At 42.2% G+C, this 19,677-nt stretch overlaps 1 protein-coding gene across 5 annotated transcripts in view; it reads right to left on the bottom strand.

Annotated features, from left to right (window-relative positions):
* The window catches only part of LOC135552034 (DNA topoisomerase 2-beta-like), a 31,050-nt gene that overhangs the window by 8,217 nt on the left and 3,156 nt on the right, over positions 1–19,677 (bottom strand). For 4 of the 5 annotated variants that reach the window (XM_064983395.1, XM_064983396.1, XM_064983398.1 and 1 more), the window contains exons 2-25: positions 17,475–17,708; positions 17,111–17,201; positions 12,608–12,671; positions 9,796–9,941; positions 9,442–9,539; positions 8,782–8,994; positions 8,362–8,535; positions 8,008–8,109; positions 7,722–7,859; positions 7,331–7,469; positions 6,927–7,084; positions 6,485–6,610; positions 6,084–6,194; positions 5,747–5,852; positions 5,414–5,523; positions 5,088–5,180; positions 4,046–4,160; positions 3,576–3,697; positions 2,376–2,524; positions 1,902–2,133; positions 1,422–1,556; positions 906–1,106; positions 297–492; positions 102–193 (exon numbers count right to left, since the gene is read on the bottom strand). In XM_064983395.1, coding sequence (XP_064839467.1) covers positions 102–193; positions 297–492; positions 906–1,106; positions 1,422–1,556; positions 1,902–2,133; positions 2,376–2,524; positions 3,576–3,697; positions 4,046–4,160; positions 5,088–5,180; positions 5,414–5,523; positions 5,747–5,852; positions 6,084–6,194; positions 6,485–6,610; positions 6,927–7,084; positions 7,331–7,469; positions 7,722–7,859; positions 8,008–8,109; positions 8,362–8,535; positions 8,782–8,994; positions 9,442–9,539; positions 9,796–9,941; positions 12,608–12,671; positions 17,111–17,201; positions 17,475–17,708 — 3,345 coding nt within the window. The remainder of the gene's footprint in view (positions 1–101; positions 194–296; positions 493–905; positions 1,107–1,421; positions 1,557–1,901; positions 2,134–2,375; positions 2,525–3,575; positions 3,698–4,045; positions 4,161–5,087; positions 5,181–5,413; positions 5,524–5,746; positions 5,853–6,083; positions 6,195–6,484; positions 6,611–6,926; positions 7,085–7,330; positions 7,470–7,721; positions 7,860–8,007; positions 8,110–8,361; positions 8,536–8,781; positions 8,995–9,441; positions 9,540–9,795; positions 9,942–12,607; positions 12,672–17,110; positions 17,202–17,474; positions 17,709–19,677) is intronic. The other variant, XM_064983397.1, reaches the window with a different exon arrangement.

Here is a 19,677-nt window from a genome sequence, read left to right as displayed (position 1 = left end):
AAGACACATAGTCCCAATCAGAATACAGGGTATTGAAGCGTCAAGTTGTCTCAGCCAATCACAGGGCTGAATGGTGGACAGTGGCAGGATGCTAACAGTACCTTTTCCTGTGCCTTGGTCCATGCCGCCACCGGGTCCGACTCAAAGCCTTTCTGCACCAGCATCCTGATCAGTTCCCTCTTAGACTTGTTCTCTGTAGACAAACAATATATCAGTATTCTATACCAAATTGCAAACTGAAATAAAGAATCCTTCCCTTTGAGAGAGAGAGAGAGACATGCAGGTAAAATTCTCACCGATTGTGATCTTTCCTTCGATCTTCTCCAGCACAAATCGTGCCTGATTGGACAGTTTCGAAGCCTCCGCCCCCAGGCTCCCTACAAGCCAATCCTTCCTCAGCTTGTAGTAGTGCAACCGCAGCTCAAAGAACTCCTTGAGAATGTCCTGGACCGAGTCATACCTCTTCAGACAGCCCATGTGGTCAAACAACACCTGAGGGCAGAAACTTCTTCAGATACCTCTCCTTTCCACAATAGAAACACTAAAACTGGTTAAAACCATGGAACACTTCAAAATGTTATTCACTTTAAGATGAAAGATTAATTCCAAAGAATCCCATCATCCCGGACAGATGTGATTCCTATAAGAGGAGTCCTCTATATACACACACACAAAACAGTACTTCATCCAAAGAGGTGTGCATAATGAATCAACAATTTGAGTCAATACAGGTATCAGTTCAACTCAAATACAGAGTAGGGACTCGTATAGGGCACACCGTAGCAAAACGTTTTGCAACGGATAACGAAAATAAGCCTTTATCATTGGACAAGCTCAGGTAGTTTCTCCCTGTTTCAGGGTATTTTCTTAGTGAATAGGACCAAGATTTGAGGAGGGGTACTAACCATGGAGTTGCAGGTGAGGCTGGACTGTAGCTTGAAGACTTTGTGTAGTCCAGCAGCCTCTGCCTGGGCCAGCTTCTCCTCTGACATACGGACTACAAACTTGACGGTTTGGTCCGTGTGGTACTCCTTATAGTCATTAATCAGAGCTGGAGTCTTCTCTGTCCCCTGGAGCATGGGCTCTAGTACCGACTCCTTGTAGGCCTGGAGGGAGGGAGATAGAGGGAGGGAAGAGAGGGAGGGAAGAGAGGGAGGGAGGGAGGGAGGGAGGGAGGGAGGGAGGGAGGGAGGGAGGGGAGGGAGGGAGGGGGAGGGGAGGGAGGGAGGGAGGGAGGGAGGGAGGGAGGGAGGGAGGGAGGGAGGGAGGTCCATTACAAAAACGAACAAATAATATCACAGCATAGAAACAACATGTCAATATATCCTTCGTTCATTTATGAATTCAGTCAAAGCAACCAGATGACCAGAAGTGCTGGACAGGTGTGATGTGCTGGACAGGTGTATCCTGCAATAGTGTACCTGTGTCCAGGTGCGAACGGGCAGCTCAGTGATCTCAATGGTGTTCTTGTCCAGGACAGAGATCTCGCCACTGACCATGTACTGGTTCTGACCCAACTCATGGATCACTCCTTTAAAGTTCTTATAGCTGGGCAGCTGGGTGAGGAGAGAGATAGGAATATTCAGTCAGACGTTATTATGATACAGTACATGACCTACTCATTATAGGATTACATCTAATTATAACTGACCAACAGCAAACACAGAAAGTTGGTGGTTCATCCAATTCTACTCAAAAATGTGTTTTAGCAATATTTTTTCATGTATAACGGTATCAATCTACACAAATATTATCTGAGTTGATATGTTTTTAGCAATAAAATCCTTACACCAAATGGACAACAGCGCTGCTTGTATGTCCAAGACACATTTCCCCTCAGGGACAATAAAGTTGATCTTATCTTACGCAATCAATTAAGTTTCAAACTTCCAAATGTTCACCATGGGCAGAGGGTCCTGCATGTTGAGCATGCGGTACAGGTTGTTGACTATCTCTCTGTGGTCGTAGTTGGGGATCTTGCAGGCCCAGCCCGTCCCGATGCCCTCGGCCCCGTTCACCAGCACCAAGGGGAGGATGGGGATGTACCACTCTGGCTCCACCTTCTGGTTGTCATCGAACAGGAACTTCAGCAGGCTGGAGTCCACCGCTGGGAACAACATCTTGGCCAGGGGACTGAGCAAGTGACATTACTTCATAATAAATACATGTTTTAAACATTTTCAGTGTGTTTTATGAAAGGTGATGTATAAACAAAGTAGACATTAAATGTATCATCAACCATTTTTTATTTATTAAAATCAAACAGGTCTTCCTGCACTTCAGGATGGCCCAGTGGCCCATACAAATCATACAAGTAATAGACATCAAATTGCTGGCACAATTATGTTTTGACCTTTGACCCTGGGGGGCTTTACCTGAGCATGGTGAAGATGTAACGGGGGCTGGCAGCGTCCTTGCCCCCGTTGATGCGGGTACCAAACTGACCCAGCGGCTGCAGGATGTTCACGTTGTTGCTGCCCACAAAGTTCTGGGCCAAGTTCACAATTGTCATCAACAGGGATTGCTGGACGATCACACACATACAGAGGCACACGTGTCAAAACAATGTTTTTGCTCCCATTATCTGTAAACAGTATTGATTTAAAGTGGAAGATACAGAGCTATATGAAATATACTTAGTTAAGTATATTTCCTATAGCTGTGTAAGTATATTTCCTATAGCTGTGTAAGTATATTTCCTATAGCTGTGTAAGTATATTTCCTATAGCTGTGTGAGTATATTTCCTACAGCTGTGTAAGTATATTTCCTACAGCTGTGTAAGTATATTTCCTATAGCTGTGTAAGTATAATTCCTATAGCTGTGTAAGTATATTTCCTATAGCTGTGTGAGTATATTTCCTATAGCTGTGTAAGTATATTTCCTATAGCTGTGTAAGTATATTTCCTACAGCTGTGTAAGTATATTTCCTATAGCTGTGTAAGTATATTTCCTATAGCTGTGTAAGTATATTTCCTATAGCTGTGTAAGTATATTTCCTATAGCTGTGTAAGTATATTTCCTATAGCTGTGTGAGTATATTTCCTACAGCTGTGTAAGTATATTTCCTATAGCTGTGTAAGTATATTTCCTATAGCTGTGTAAGTATATTTCCTATAGCTGTGTAAGTATAATTCCTATAGCTGTGTAAGTATATTTCCTATAGTTGTGTGAGTATATTTCCTATAGCTGTGTAAGTATAATTCCTATAGCTGTGTAAGTATATTTCCTATAGCTGTGTAAGTATATTTCCTATAGCTGTGTAAGTATATTTCCTACAGCTGTGTGAGTATATTTCCTATAGCTGTGTAAGTATATTTCCTATAGCTGTGTAAGTATATTTCCTATAGCTGTGTGAGTATATTTCCTATAGCTGTGTAAGTATATTTCCTATAGCTGTGTAAGTATATTTCCTATAGCTGTGTAAGTATATTTCCCATAGCTGTGTAAGTATATTTCCTATAGCTGTGTAAGTATATTTCCTATAGCTGTGTAAGTATATTTCCTACAGCTGTGTAAGTATATTTCCTATAGCTGTGTAAGTATATTTCCTATAGCTGTGTAAGAGTGTAGAACCTCTCCATGATGGTAGGCAGACATCTCTGCCACTGAACCAGCCAGCTGAGCCACCTTCACCTCCCTCTTATCATTCCTCTTCATACAGGTGAAGAGTACCTTTCTCTGACCTGGCTTCAGACCTGCACACAAAATATCATCAAAAAGGGGACCACACACACACACAAACACACACACGTCTTCAAAAGGGGATCACAAGTGGACCACGGGAGGAGTGGGTGTTGCACCAAAACAGCTAATGGGGATTGAAATAAACAAATAATTCTACACGCCATCATCAAAAGGAGACCACATCACACACATAAACAGAGCTTCCAGAGGACAGTGAAGAATTCTGTTAATGACAAGTTTCCAGCCATTTCAGATCCCTTAAACTTCAAACGCCATTTGACAACAAACACAACAAAAGCTAGAAAGACAGAACGAACGTCCAGGGAGATAGCTAGTCTAGTGCATCGCTGCATACCTACCGTCCACTAAGGATGGGATGGATCTCTCGTTGTCAGAGTTGGAGAAGAGGATGAGTTCTTTGTTGATGAAGTCGTTGTAGGACAGGTGTTTCGCCTGCGTGCCGTACAGGTATTGCTGAGTGGGGATGATAAAAAGAGATTGAGGACTTGAAATCAGGGCTGTGATGTTGTTATGGTCTATCAGTACCACATGGGAAAGCGGTGTCTACTTTCAATCAGCGACCGACAGCAACAGAGTCAATTACAAAACGGTGTTCCGTACAGGTACTGCTGTAGGATGAGAGAGAAATGAACGAAGCTGTGATGTTATCAGTGTCAGACCTGGCTATGATGGGATTCACATGGGGAAAGCAGCTGCTACTTTACATCAGTGATAAACAGTAAAGAGTCATTTTACTAAACGTCAACAACATAACTGGGCTGATTGGCGTGTTTTGGGGGAATATTTCCATTTCAATGCTTAGGATATGTGAGGAACACTGACAGCCGAAATCATCAGATGGTTGTGAATCAAAGGAGCCAGCTAGAAGACTCTAAAACAAGCTGTGACACATCATGGTCCAAGTAACTCCCATGGTGAAGAGATGATTGTTTGACAGACAGATCTAAAAACAGTCTACGTCCTCTTCCTTTCATCAAACTCCAATATCCAAGTCTCTCACAGGGTGCTTCTCAATAGTCTGTTGCTTCCTCTCCACGCCTCCTTTCATTCATCTGCCCTGATGTGAATGATCTGGACAGTCTCTCACAGCGCAGATGGAACCTAGCACACTCGTGAGACCTGGAGATTTACTCTATAGGAGGTATGCAAAACGTGTTATAGTGGCTGTATTTCAGCCTGCTTGAATGGTGAATGGCACAGATACACATGAAAACATGAAATGACCCTGGGAATTGACAGAATATCACTCAGAGATGCACAAATATGATATAACACTAAAAATGGGTGAATCTTTTCTTTAAGCAAGGTGGGCTAACAGTCTTCTGGCATGCAGGAGACCCAGGTTTCTACACAGTCGGTAACACAGTCAGCCCCACCCACCTCTGGCAGGCCGTGCATCCTCCTCTGTCTCCTGTCCTCCATGAAGTTGGTGAGCCACTCCTTCCTGTCGTCAGTCTTCTTCTTACTGAACGCCTAGAGACAGGCAGCAATGGATAGATCACGGTTAGTGTCAGTCAAATGACATCACTATCAGTCCCCCCTCCATTTTGTGCGACAGCAAAACTAGCTTGATGAATACATTCGCAGAGCCATTTTTTTAATTTATTTTCTAACTTTTCTATCTATTTCCTGTATATTTAATGAGAAACTATTGAAAGACCATGAGAGAGAAAAAGGAGAGAGAGTGGTGTCCATGGTAAACCCACCAGTGTGATGGCAGCGTCGTCCTCTGTCCCGGCGTATCTAAACATGATCCGGTGTTTCTCCATGTCTGCAAAGTACTCCTTGGCCTCCTTGCTTGTGCTGGTACCCAAACCTGGAACACAAATAAACACTCAAACCTTTTTCACACTATCATGCCAACCCAAACTGTACTGAGCTGGCTCAGATATGTTGAGCATGGTCCAGCAACTATGGTGGATGTGTATTCAGGCCAGCACAGAAGAGTTTGGCTCGAATTGCCTCGGTAGTGTGAAACAGAATAGCTTCGTTAACAATAATGGTTAGTTTGGAGGATTATCCACATGAGATGAACAAACCTTTGTAGTACTTTATATGCCAGGTTTTAAAGTTGACCGTCTGTTTCTTCCATTCGTCAAACTCTGGAATGCTGTAGAAAGCATGCTCCTGTTTATTCTTGTTCACCTGCAGGAAAGAGTTCAAAGCAGCATTAGAACCATGGTTGAGAGCTTTAAGCCAATCCAAACATTGTCCACTTATGGCAACTGACTTCAAACATCTGCAGTCATGACTGTGTCATGTCGTCCTATGATGGAGGTGTCAGCCGGTGTAGATTTGCAAACAGTGAAGAGTTCGGGCCAAGGGGAAGTGGCAGGGAGAAAATTGGGACCAGCTGTACCAATATATGAGTCTTACTTTGACGATAGGTGTGATGAACTCCTCCAGGAAGGTGTGTTTGAGCAGGGATGGCCAGTTGTGATGGAAGAAATTGATGAGCAAACCCTTGATATGGGAGCCATCCTGATCCTGTCGGCAGATCATCAACACAAAGAAAGATTCTATTAGGATGGATTGTTATGACCCAAGGGTACATCCAAAATGATACCCTACTCCATATGCAGTGCACTACTTTTGGAGCACTAAACCATACTATATAGGGAATAGCACGCCATTTCAGATTAACCTTAAGAGCATGGATAATGTATGAAAGATGCTTTACGCTCATAGTTATTACAATTATTGATTATGATGATAATTGCAAGACATGGGTCAATTGTAGACGCCGGGCGTTGGTGAGATTGATTAAATGTTAGAACCTGATCGGTCATGATCATGATCTTGCCGTAGCGTAGGGATCTCAGAGACTCTGGGTCCTCGTAGCTCTTCTTGTACTGCAGACCCACGATCTTGATGATGTTGTTGATCTCTGCGTTCTCCATGATCTGGTGGGAAAGAGAAACATGGACGTGTCAGTGTTTCCCCTAGCTGACTAAGGCAGGGTGGGCCACCTTGGCGCTGGTGGACTCAACCCAAAAGAGTTTAGCTTCAGCTGATCGTAATAAAATAGTTATGTTGATCGGAACGGTTCTTACGCCACTTTTGGGAAACGATCTACGTAAATACCTTGAGTATTTATTTGTTTACAAGATTACTTATAATTTTGGTGTACGCTCGAGACATTAATCATCTCGATTGTAATCACTAATACACAATCCCAGCCCAATCTAACCACACTTTAGACACTAACCTGACACTAACCTGTTTGTGTGTGGCCTCTCGTACGTTCAGAATTTTTCCTCGTAGTGGGAAGACACCATAGCGATCTCGCCCAATAACACCAAGGCCGGAGACGGCCAAGGACTTGGCCGAGTCTCCCTCAGTCAGGATCAGAGTGCATTCTGACGAGTGTTTACCACCTGGGGGTGAAGACGGAGGTAAGACGTGCAGTTCAGTCAGTGTGAGTTTAAACAATTTAGTGTTCCCCTCGTTTTTTATAAAAAGGGGTGGGCCCAACAACCTAGCTCTGTTCCCCCATCCTAATTTAAAGTCTTCAACTAGTTTCAATATAAACATTGGTAAAAAGAGGCCCTCTTGGTGAATAAGTAGATTAGGAACATCGTAGGGCTTATGCACACAGAGCAGTGTAGTTGTGGTCGTCTTACCAGCATCGTTGGCGTCGTCCAGCTTGGGGATGCCTTTAATCTTGCTGTACTTCACTGAAGAACACTTCTTGTTGAGTTGTGTCTGAGCCTTGAACTTTACCCAGTTTAGGATACTCTCCACGATGCCACAGTTGGTCGCCTGCAGACAAAATAAAGAATTTAATATGATATATCATTGTTTCATATTGCAGGTGAACAGAGAACACAAGAAAGGACCTGGAACTGATTTTAGAGATCATATGATACCAATTCAATGTAAATAACTTGACTTTCTCTGTGAGGAAACAGTGTTTGTGAAGAGTGAAGGCCCAACATCACATGTATACACTTAGGAGGTAGTGATATTTAATTGTGGTAAAAAACAGCCATTTATGAAGAAGAATCTCCTTACTGCTCTGATGAACTTCTCAGACAGAGGGCACTTAGAACCAAAGCTCTTGGTCTGGAGGGTCATGTTCTCCTTGGTCTGGGAGTCAAAGGTTGGGTTCTCGATCAACGCATTCACAAACACCCAGATGTGGTTCTTCACCTGAGTCAGACAAAAGTAAAGCACTAAGATGGTAGCTGAACGTTACATTAAGTTGCTCTTATCCCAGTTCACTAACAATGGAATTACTAGTAACACTATTGTAGTAGTACCATAGTAATAACACATTAATAATATGGTAATAAATAACCTGGAAGGGTTTGACTGAGACACCAGCTTTGTTCTTCTTCTTCACCACTTCTATCAGCTTGGCTACGATCTGGTCCACCACGTAATCAATGTGTCTGCCACCCTGAATGACACAAAACAAGCAGTGTAGTACATAAAACATGTCTGATGTGGTTGAAAGTGATTCAAGTCATACTACAACATGTGAATAGCATCAAAATAAACACGCGTCCCAGTATATTTACACATGCAAAACGCACTTCATTTCTGTCCATTATTCCTAGACTGGTCAAGTCGTAGTTTTCCAAATCAAGGGGTATAGTTCTGGTAATATAACAGACTGTCTTAACAACGCAATTCCCTGAGGGGATGTTACCTTGGTGGTGGCGATACTGTTGACGAAGCTGATCTGTTGGAAACCCTTCTCACTCATGGTGAGACAGACCTCCCAGCGCTCGTTGACCGACTCGTTGACCACCTTCAAGGCCACGCCCACCTCGTCTAGCTTGTCCTTCACGTACAGGTCCACATAGCTGCGGAACCCTGTCACCTGGGAGAAGAGGGAAAGGACAGGTGAGAAGAGCCTAATTCGGGTCTGGATTGTGGATCCGGTTCTGGAAAAGTTATTAGCAAATGACACTGTATTGAAACAGGTGTAGTGAAATTGGCCGTTTTATTTAATTTCAAAATGTTTCGCCCCTAGGTCTTCCAAGACTTGGCACATCATGTACAGCATGTATTCTGTGCATATGGGACAGCCCATCTTACTATGTGTGGTTAAATGGGGGGGGCTTACAGGGAGTTTCTTCCCGTTGAGCATGACTTTGACGCCCTTGCAGGACCCAGCGATGTCGTAAGCCCTCTTGGTGAGCAGAGCCACGATGTCCTTGTCCAGCTTCTCCATCTTGAACTTGGACAGGTCCGGCTGGAAGGTCACACACGTGAAGTCGTCCCCGTCAAAGAACTTGATCTTGGAGTCGCTCGTCTTCCCCATGTTGTTCTGCCAAGTCTAGGGAGAGGGAGAAAAAGGGGGAGAGAGATTGTCTTGAAATGTACTACATTCTTCACATGTTAAGGAAACTAGAATCAATCATGAGGTTGTATTGTGAAACTCCATCAAAGAGATAAGAGTTAATTAAAAAGCCTTGTGCACTGATTGAACAAAGTCATTTCACTGAAAGTGACAATTGTAGGACAAACCACAAAAACCATCTGGTTTATGAGAAACTACAGAAATTCCCCAAAACTATGTAGAATCCTACAATATCAACGTAGAATCCTGTGAGACCACACCTGACAGTGAGAATCAACTCATACTCACCCCCTCACATGTTTACAAGTCACATACTGTACTCCTACAAAACAACCACTGGTGCTTAGCTGTTTGAAGAATTCTCTTTTCAAGGTTGACTTAACAACAGATCGCAATCACGCTGTGCTTTCTCGTTGTCTGTACCTGTTTGAAGCTGTGTTTGTACTCCTTGCAGGCGGTTTCCACTGTGAACTTTGTGCTGAAGATGTTGCAGAGTTTAGCACCGTACCCGTTCCTTCCACCTGGGAGGAAAACAGAAGGGAGACGTGCTTTCATCCGTGGAGAGATTGACCTATAGTCATTCACTAATTCCAGTGTAGTGGTACTAAGCACTGCAAGGGGAACTACAAAACTAGTCAGCTATTCAGTAGCTAAACATTTCAGGTTAGACGTTCTGTCTAAAGCTTTATCGAAACCATATGAAATGTTATTACATAAAGGGACAAAGAATGATTAATAAATGAATTCGATTCTCGTTTTCAGAGTGATTTTTCCCACCTGTCACTTTCTTCTGCTCGTCGTCGTAGTTACTGGAGGTGAGGAGGTGTCCGAAGATGAGAGCGGGAACGTACATCTTCTCATCTTTGTGTTCCACCACGGGGATGCCTTTACCATTGTTCCAGATGGTGATGGTGTTGGACTCGCTGAAGGAAGGGGACGATGAACGCAGGAATAAACAAAGAGGTGAAAGAACTTCACAGGACAGCCACAATCAGCTGTACTAACCTTTACATTAAAACCATAAATAACATATTGGTAAAAAATGTTTAAAATAAAATAAGATTAAGATGTAAAATTATATTTAGTTCAATAATCATAAATCGAGCCAGACCTTTCTGGCATGTAAACATCAACATTTAACAATACTGCAACCAATCCCCATTTGCCAAACCAGTGGATTTAGGGCTGTGATTTTAAACACACTGTAGAGCAACACAGCAAAACTAAATAAGCCCAACGTGTGATGATTTAAGCTCTGGAACGGGGCTCCAACATCCATATAAAACCATTATAAATTCCAGCCCTTGAGAGCAACAGAGGAGAAGAAAGGAGAAAGCACAGAGAGATATGAAAGGGCAGGGTGGTAGAGAGAGATATGACAGGACAGGGTGGCAGAGAGAGACAGGCAGACAGGCCTGGCCTCACAGGGAGGAGACAGGGAAGCTCTCTGAAGGACACTCTGACGTTCAGCAGTCTGCCGTGTGTGCAGATTGCTGTGGATGTCGTGCCGTAGGTGAACAGCATGTTAAATGAGCTCCCTGAATTGCAGAGCCGACTGTTCATTAAGACCTCTCTCACTCTCCCTCTCTCGCCCCAGAAATCTAACAGCCTCCACCACAACCCCCTGCTGCTAGCTAACACTGTGCCACAGATCAACGTATGGCTAAATACCCCGCAGAACCATGCACAACGCTGGCTTTAAAACACTTAAACAAAATGGATGCTCTGCATTTTTTCAAATACATTCTCTCACAGAAAAATCTGCATGCCTTGATAGTGCCTTCAGAAAATATTCACACCCCTTGACTTTTTCCACATTTGGTCGTGTTACAGCCTTAATTTAAAATTGATTACATGTAGATTTTAGTCACTGGCCTACAAACAACAACCCATCATGTCAAAGTTATGTGTTTTCAATCAATAAAAAAATGAATTGCTGACATGTCTTGAGCCCATAAGGATTCAACCCCTTTGTTATGGCAAACCCAAATATGTTCAGGAGTAAAAATGTGCTTAATAAGTCACATAATAAGTTACAAGGACTCTGTGTGTAATAATAGTGTTTAACATGATTTTTGAATGACGACCTCATCTATGTACTCCACACATACAATTATCCGTTAGGTCCCTCAGACGAGCAATGAATTTCAAACACAGACTCAACCACAAAGACCAGGGAGGTTTTCCAATGCCTCGCAAAGAAAGGCACCTATTGGTAAAACAAAAAGCAGACATTGAATATCCCTATGAGCATGGTGATGTTATTAATCACACTTTGGATGGTGTATCAACACACCAAGTCACGACAAAGCTCCAGGTGTCCTTCTTAACTAAGTTGCCGGAGAGGAAGGAAACTGCTAAGAGATTTCACCATGAGGCCAATGGTGACTTTAAAGCAGTTACAGAGTTTAATGGCTGTGATAGGAAAAAACTGAGGATGGATCAATCACATTGTCCTTACATCACAATACTAGCCTCCTAACTGAGAAGTGTACAGAATAAAAATATTCCAAAACATGCATTCTGTTTACGACAAGACACTAAAGTAATACTGCAAAAAATGTGGCAAAGCAATTGTCCTGAATAGCAAGAGTTATGTTTGGGGCAAATTCAATACAACACACGCATAGTGGTGGCTTTCCACCAGACACTGGGAGATGAATTCACCTTCCAGCAGGACAATAACCTAATACACTGGAGTTGCTCACCAAGAAGACAGCGAATGTTCCTGAGTGGCAGAGTTACATTTTTGACTTAAGTATGCTTGAAAATCTATGGCAAGACTTCCAATTTGACAGAGCTTGAACAACCAATTTGAGATGTGCAAAACTCTTAGAGACACACCCAGAAAGACTCACTGCTGTAATCACTGCAAAAAGGTGATTCTAACATGTATTGACTAAGGGGTGTGATGTGAATACTTATGTAAATTAGATATTTCTGTCATCCATTTTCAATAAATGTGCTAAAAACAATGAAACATGTTTTCACTTTGTCATTATGGGGTAGATGGATGACATTTGTTCTCAATTCAGGCTATAACAAAATGTGGAATAAGTTAAAGGGTATGAATGCATTCTGAAGGGACTGTATATTTATAAGGCTACTTAGTGAGCTGAACTACTGGGCTGCAGGCTTATTTTATTGGTCAACCAGAACCATTTCCATGGACCAACTCCGCTATTTTATTTGATCAATCACTGAAAAGCCAGTCTAAAAGCCAGTCTAGAGAGACCTACATTCTAACAGCAAGATGGTATTTGTCTGGGGGAGCCATTGTTCTCCAATGACGAGAAGCTGCTGCGCCTACCTAGGCAGCATCCACTGCACAATTTCTAGGGGGGGTGGAGCTGCTATGCTCAAATTACTTTTCCAACACTGCTACGCATGACCTCAAGGGGAGCAGACGGCTCTGCCGCCATAGAACAGGACTGTTAAACAGAACTTATGACAATGACGGATAGATGACAACTAACTGCAACAGAGGGAAGCTGCTGTGCCTACCTATGCAGCGTGCACAGTAGGGTTTTTGGGCTCAAACTGGACTTGACTACTGATTGACAACTGCTTACTGGTCATGTGTACTTACGGATCAATGGAGATCTTTATGGTCGACATGCTCTTATCCCGCTGTTTGTTGTCAGCTGCGTTGACTGTGGAGTAGAGAAAAACATGTTCAAAGGAGAAGTAGACTGCAGGGATTTAATTGTGTTGATAATACTATCGAGAAGATAATCACATTTTCATCAAGAACTTTAGACACACTTGAGATTCAATAGACTAAATGTTGCCTGGCCTATAAAATCCAAAACCACATCCTTTCAAGTCTCTCATACTGGAAACATATTGAAAAGTCAAATAGCCTCAGTCGAGTCGCCTGACGGTTATACGGTTTGGTTGGTCTGTTTCATTTCAAGCTTTTGCTTGGGTTGTAAGGTGACATTATGTGTGGACTGACCCTGTGCGAGTTATGTCTAGTCAATAATTATATAGACGTGGTAGGAACTAGTGAATATTTGAGCAGCGAGGACAGACTGCTGTCATTACCTTATCACCACTATAAAACAGCTAAATTAACACTGTGCGGAGCAAAAAACTAATCTCCTGTCTTCTTCCATTGCATGCGACTGATTTCTAGTTGCTTGATCACTCAAGGTAGTGCTTGGTATAAACATACTGTATCAGGACAGGGTATTTATCAATGCAGAGGCCTGACATTTTGCAATACAATAATTGGTTGTACCCCATATTGAATGTGCCAGTCAGCCAAACACATAACATAGACCAGCAATGGATGCTGCTGCCGCTTGTATTAATCAGTGTGTAACTGACAACCAATAAAAGATTATCAGAAGGCTCTTCATTCCAGACAAATGGCTACATGAGTAAGAGAAAGGAGGAGGGGGGACAGGCTGTCCACAGAACACACAGGAACCAGCTAGCTCCTCTAAACAACAGGTTAAATGTAATAGATGTTTCAGACATATTGTTGGACAAGATAAAAAGCTTGTTTTCATCTCGATACCATCCTACCTACAGCAATATATTTACTGAATGTATTGTAAGTCTGTCTGGAAAAGAGTGTCTGCTAAATCAGGGGTCCTAAACTTTTTCCCCTCGGGGGTCCCCCTTTCAGCGTTGGGGAACATCCTGTGCTCCCCTGCGCCATGTCTATTTCTATGGGCACAAGCACTGTTCATGACAAACTGTTCACACCCCTCTTGTCGGTACACATTTTGTCATGGGGTGCAGAGAAAATGTTGCGGTTTTAAAGCAAATTTTCTTGCAATTCTATACATTTTGCCATGTTTAATGTGTATGTGTGATTTGAGTGACAAAAAAAATACAACAATATCTATGGAATAAAAAAACTTTAAAAAACATTAGCTGACATGGACTAGTTGATCTGGATATTTCTGAAAAGTTATAAATAGCTCTACAAGGTATGCAATGACTAACATGACAAGAGAAACTGTTGTAGCACTACCCAATTTCAAAATTGCACCTTGTGCATTCTACTATTACAACTTCAAAGAGAGTAAGTTTAAAGCAGTGCGGAGTTCCTTTAAAAAAATATATACACTAACAATATACACGACCGTTCAAATGTTTGGGGTCACTTAGAAATTCTTGTTTTTGAAATACATTTTTTTGGCCACTAAAATAACATCAAATTGATCAGAAATACAGTGTAGACATAGTTATTGTTGTAAATGACTATTGTAGCTGGAAACAGCAGATTTTTTATGGAATATCTACATAGGCGTACAGAGGCCCATTATCAGCAACCATCACCCCTGTGTTCCAATAGCACATTGTGTTAGCTAATCCAAGTTAATCATTTTAAAAGGCAAATTAATCATTAGAAAACCTTTTTGCAAATATGTTCGCACAGATGAAAACAGAGTTCAAGTAACAGACACATCTCAACATCAACTGCTCAGAGGAGACTGTGTGAATCAGGCCTTCATGGTCGATTTTGCTGCAAAGAAACCACTACTAAAGGACACCAATACGAAGATACAAGGACATCGCTGCTGGCCAAACCCTCCCCTAACCCGGACAATGCTGGGCCAATTGTGCGCCGCCCCATGGGTCTCCCGGTCACGGCCAGCTGCAACAGAGCCTGGACTCGAACCCAGAATCTCTAGACCACTGCGCCACTCGGGAGGCAAGAAGAAGAGACTTGCTTGGGCCAAGAAACACGAGCAATGGACATTAGACCGGTGGAAATCTGTCCTTTGGTCTGATGAATCTAAATGTGAGATTTTTGGTTCCAACCGCTATGTCTTTGTGAGACGCAGAGCAGGTCAACGGATGACCTCCGCATGTGTTGTTCCCACCGTGAAGCATGGAGCTGGTGGTGTGATGGTGCTTTGCTGGTGACACTGTCAGGGATTTATTTAGAATTCAAGGCACACTTAACCAGCATGGCTACCACAGCATTCTGCCGTGATACACCATCCCATCTGGTTTGGGGGGCAGCAGTGGAGAAGGAGAGAAGTTAAGTACCTCTGCGTACACCTCACGGACAAACGGAAATGGTCCACCCACACAGACAGTGTTGTGAAGAAGGCACAACAGTGCCTCTTCTACCTCTGAAGGCTGAAGAAATGTGGCTTGTCACCGAAAACCCTCACAAACTTTTACAGATGCACAATTCAGAGCATCCTGTCAGGCTGCATCACCGCCTGCAGCGCCCACAACCAGAAGGCTCTCCAGAGGGTGGTGCGGTCTGCACTACGCATTACCGGGGGCAAAATACCTGCCTTCCAGGACACCTACAGCACCAGATGTCACAGGAAGGCCAAAAAGATCATCAAGGACAACCACCATCCAAACCACTGTCTGTTCCCCCTGCTACCATCCACAAGGCGAGGTCAGTACAGGTGCATCAAAGCTGGGACCGAAAGACTGAAAAACAGCTTAAATCTCAAGGCCATCAGACTGTTAAACAGCCATCACTAACACAGAGAGGCTGCTACCTACATACAGACTTGAAATCATTGACCACTTTCATAAATGGATCACTAGTCACTTTAATAATGTTTACATTTCTTGTATCACACATCTATGTATATACTGTATTTTATATAATCTATTGCATCTTGCCTTACGCCGCTCTGTCATTGCTCATCCACATATTTATATATATATATATTCTTATTCAATTCCTTTTCTTAGATTTGTGTGTATTAGGTAGTTGTTGGGGAATTGTTAGATATTTCTGCACTGTCGGAACTGGAAGCATAAGCATTTCGCTACACTCGCAATAACATCTGCTAACCATGTGTATGTGACCAATAGAATTAGATTTGAACTTGGGACTATCATTTGTTTTTCAACAGGACAATGACCCAAAACACACCTCCAGGCTGTGTACAGGCTATTTGACCAAGAAGGAGAGTGATGGCATGCTGCATCAGATGACCTGACAACCACAATCACCTGACCTTATCCCAATTGAGGTGGTTTGGGACGAGTTGGACCATAGAGTGAAGGAAAAGCAACCAACAAATGCTCAGCATATGTGGGAACTCCCAAGACTGTTGGAAAAGCATTCCAGGTGAAGCTGGTTGAGAGAATGCCAATAGTGCGCAAAGCTGTCATCAAGGTAAAGAGTAGTTACTTTAAAGAATCTAAACTATATTTGGATTTGTTTAACACTTTTTTGGTTACTACATTCCATATGTCTTATATCATAGTGAAGACATCAAAACTATTATTCTACAATGTAGAAAATAGTAAAAATAAAGAAAAACCCTTGAATGAGTAGGTGTGTCCTAACTTTTGACTGGTACTGTGTGTGTGTGTGTGTGTGTGTATAAGTGCCGTTGAGCAAGGCACTTAACCCTCATTGCTCCTGTAAGTCGCTATCAATAAGAGCGTCTGCTAATTGACTAACATCTTTTTGGTTGAGTTAGATTTTATTTTAGGTGTACTTTGCTATGTCATATAAATAAAAAACCTTTTGGGAACCACTGTGCTAAATGATTCAAATGTAAAATGTAGATTTTATTTTGTGTGTGTGTATATATATATATATATACTAAAAAAATACCTGCCTTTTTGTGTGTGTGTGTGTGTGTGTGTGTGTGTGTGTGTGTGTGTGTGTGTGTGTGTGTGTGTATATATACATACACACACACAAAAAGGCAGGTATTTATTTATTTAATATTTATTTATTTAATATATATATAAAAAAATCTACATTTTACATTTGAATAATTTAGCAGTGGTTCCCAAAAGGTTTTTTATTTATATGACATAGCAAAGTACACCTAAAATGAAATCTAACTCAACCAAAAAGATTTTAGTCAATTAGCAGACGCTCTTATTCATAGCGACTTACAGGAGCAATGAGGGTTAAGTGCCTTGCTCAACGGCATAGACAGATTTTCACCTAGTCGGCTCATGGACTCAATCCAGCGGCTTTTTGGTTCACCGTTATTCTACCTTGAGGGAAGGCCCATCAGAGGCCAATACAGTAATACCACAGCTTAATAAAAATGAACTGAGGGCTTTAGCTGGTTCATAATGACCACTTTGTCACCTGTGTATGTTCTGTTTTAAAAGATCCTGATAGACTTACCAAGAATTTCATCAAAGATTTTGTATAATCCAGGTACATAAGTGATTTCTCGTAGATTCATCCCAAGGTCTTCATCGAAAACCCACATTTGCTGAAAGGGGTGAAATAAATATCTTTATTGATTAAACATTCATAATACTTCACTACACATCAACAACAAAGGGCCACACCAGATTTCTCTGTTAGATCTAGGTACAGAACTGGATGTTGTTGTAACTAATGTTGTTCGTCTTCTGTAGGCACAAAACAGGAGTGAAACAGGAAGACGTTACCCACCCCAAAAAATTTGGAGCACAATTTTGTTTTGTGTTGCACCCTCCTGAACACAAGCTAGACGTCTACAGACATGATGAACCTAACCCACCTGGGTGACAGGTTCCACAGAGCCAATGTAGGTGTCTGGCCTCAGTAGGATGTGCTCCAGCTGGGTCTTCTTCTGGTACACCCTCTCCACTGACATCTTCTCTCCTCCCTTCTTCTTGGCTCCTCCTCCTCCTCCCTCCGCCTTGCCCCCATCACCCCTGCCGTTCGCAGCTGCCGCCGCCGCGGCTGCCTCCTCCTCCCTCTTTTTGGCAGCATTCTTCTTATCAAAGAGGGTCTGGTATTAGACACATGTGCACAACTTTGTTAAAAATGACACTAAAGATAAATAATTGAACTCTGTGTCTGCAGGCACTAGCAGCTGATTATCAGAGCTGCCCATTAGAAAAGGCACAGCAGTAGCCGTTTCCCCCACTTCTACTGTTTGGATCGTCCGACTATCCAGTGTAGCCTCAAAATGTTCCTTCAATGCTCCTTTACGCTTTGGTTGGTTGCTCGATTAGTGGGTTGGATGCAACTTGGAAGGTTTACTTGGTTAGGCTAGTTGCCCGGCACACACGCACGCAGAAGACACCATTGTTTAAGGCAGTGGATCTCATTGTTAAATACTTCGGATTGCACCGAAGGAGAGGCCATAAAAGTTATAGTGCTTGAGGAGAAAACTTTATCAAATAAAAATGTAAATACCTCTAGCATGGGAAAATAGAAGTCAGGATTCCCCAACTGGCAGCCTGCGGGAAAAATCTGGGCTGCAGGGGATTTTATATTTAAATTGTTGGGACATAAAAGACTAAAAACACCAGCTCCAAGTATTCCTACGCTTTATAGAGATACTGTATATGTGATCGTATACACATGTTAGTAAGGTTTGAAATGATGATGTTTTAGTCAAATATATCTGTTTGGGCTTATTGCGGTCAATTTCTTTGTATAGAAATGATTTGTAATTATATTCCGGCCCCCTGACCATCTGCTCAAGAAACAAATACATCCCGTGGCTGAATCTAGTTGATGATCCTTGATCTAAAGTGTATTTGTGTGGTAAGGTATACAATTGATCCAGAGCCCTTGAGCATGCAATAAGACTATATAAACTGTGTAATAACAAACACAGTGGTTGAGAATAATGCAGAGTCCCTGTCACCTGTGGCCCTTGAGACCAGTTTACATTTCTCTATGGGGAGGTATCTGAGCAACAGACCCTCACAATGCTCATCAACCTTTTAGTAACAAACAGTGGACCAAAGAAAGTTCACCCAATAGTGTCTGTGGTTCACCCAAACTCGCACAGCAAGTCATAATCAGCTTATCAAGCCAAAGCATCCGTTTAGCTCACATGATAGTTCACCACTCTGGGATAGTTGCTTTGATAAGATAACTACAAAAAAGCAATATTGAGAGAATTAAATACTAGGTCTGCTAAGAACCTAATCTTGGTTGCTTAAACGATCTGAAAGAATCCTGCATGACCTTGAGACGGCATTCCTGCCTGCGTCTCACGGAGGATGTGTGAAGACTCCAGGCTTTAACTCATGAAGCAGGGTGTAAAACGTGTTTTTATTTAACTAATTTATTATATTGAATGTAGGCTACCTATTCTGTGTGTCCATGTGTTAAAAATTGCCTTGGCTGAGAGGCTATGGCAATGGTAATACACATTGTAGCCCAGTCTAGCCAGTTGACCATCCAGTTTTACCCGGAACAGTTTTACCCGGAACAAGACGCACCAATTAATATAGGCCTCACCAATGGCAATCACTGAACGCCACATGTTTTGTAAGAGATGTCTATTTCCATTCATCAAATGGTGTGAGTACGCATGCAGTTTGGATGCTGGTATTATTTTGAGTGGACGAACATGCACAGGTAGCCTACTTTTTGAAGTGATTTGTTTGACAATCAGATGAAAATGCCATGACTGGTTGTGTTCATGCCACAATGAAAGGAAAATATTTGTATGTTTAAATCACATCTTTATTATTAGGCCCATAATAAAAAAATACCTGCACTTGCTCAATGCAGACCCTCCTACCATGTCAAACCGCTGGATGTTGCACAGAACACAATACAACTATGTAGAGTTCATAAAAATATTATCTTAGCTTTTTATTGTGAGACTCTAAAAACCAGTGTGTGAAATGAGCCACATTAAGCATTCAGCCTATTCTATAGGGCATTCGGAAAGTATTCAGACCAATAAATTACATATAAAAACAGGTTATTAGAAACGTTTGCTCATTTATAAA

The sequence above is a fragment of the Oncorhynchus masou genome, chromosome 13 (genome assembly GCF_036934945.1).
Source record: "Oncorhynchus masou masou isolate Uvic2021 chromosome 13, UVic_Omas_1.1, whole genome shotgun sequence".
NCBI lineage: Eukaryota > Metazoa > Chordata > Actinopteri > Salmoniformes > Salmonidae > Oncorhynchus > Oncorhynchus masou.
The sequence above is the reverse complement of the archived record's forward strand: the minus strand, read 5'-3'. Positions and strand labels throughout refer to the sequence as shown.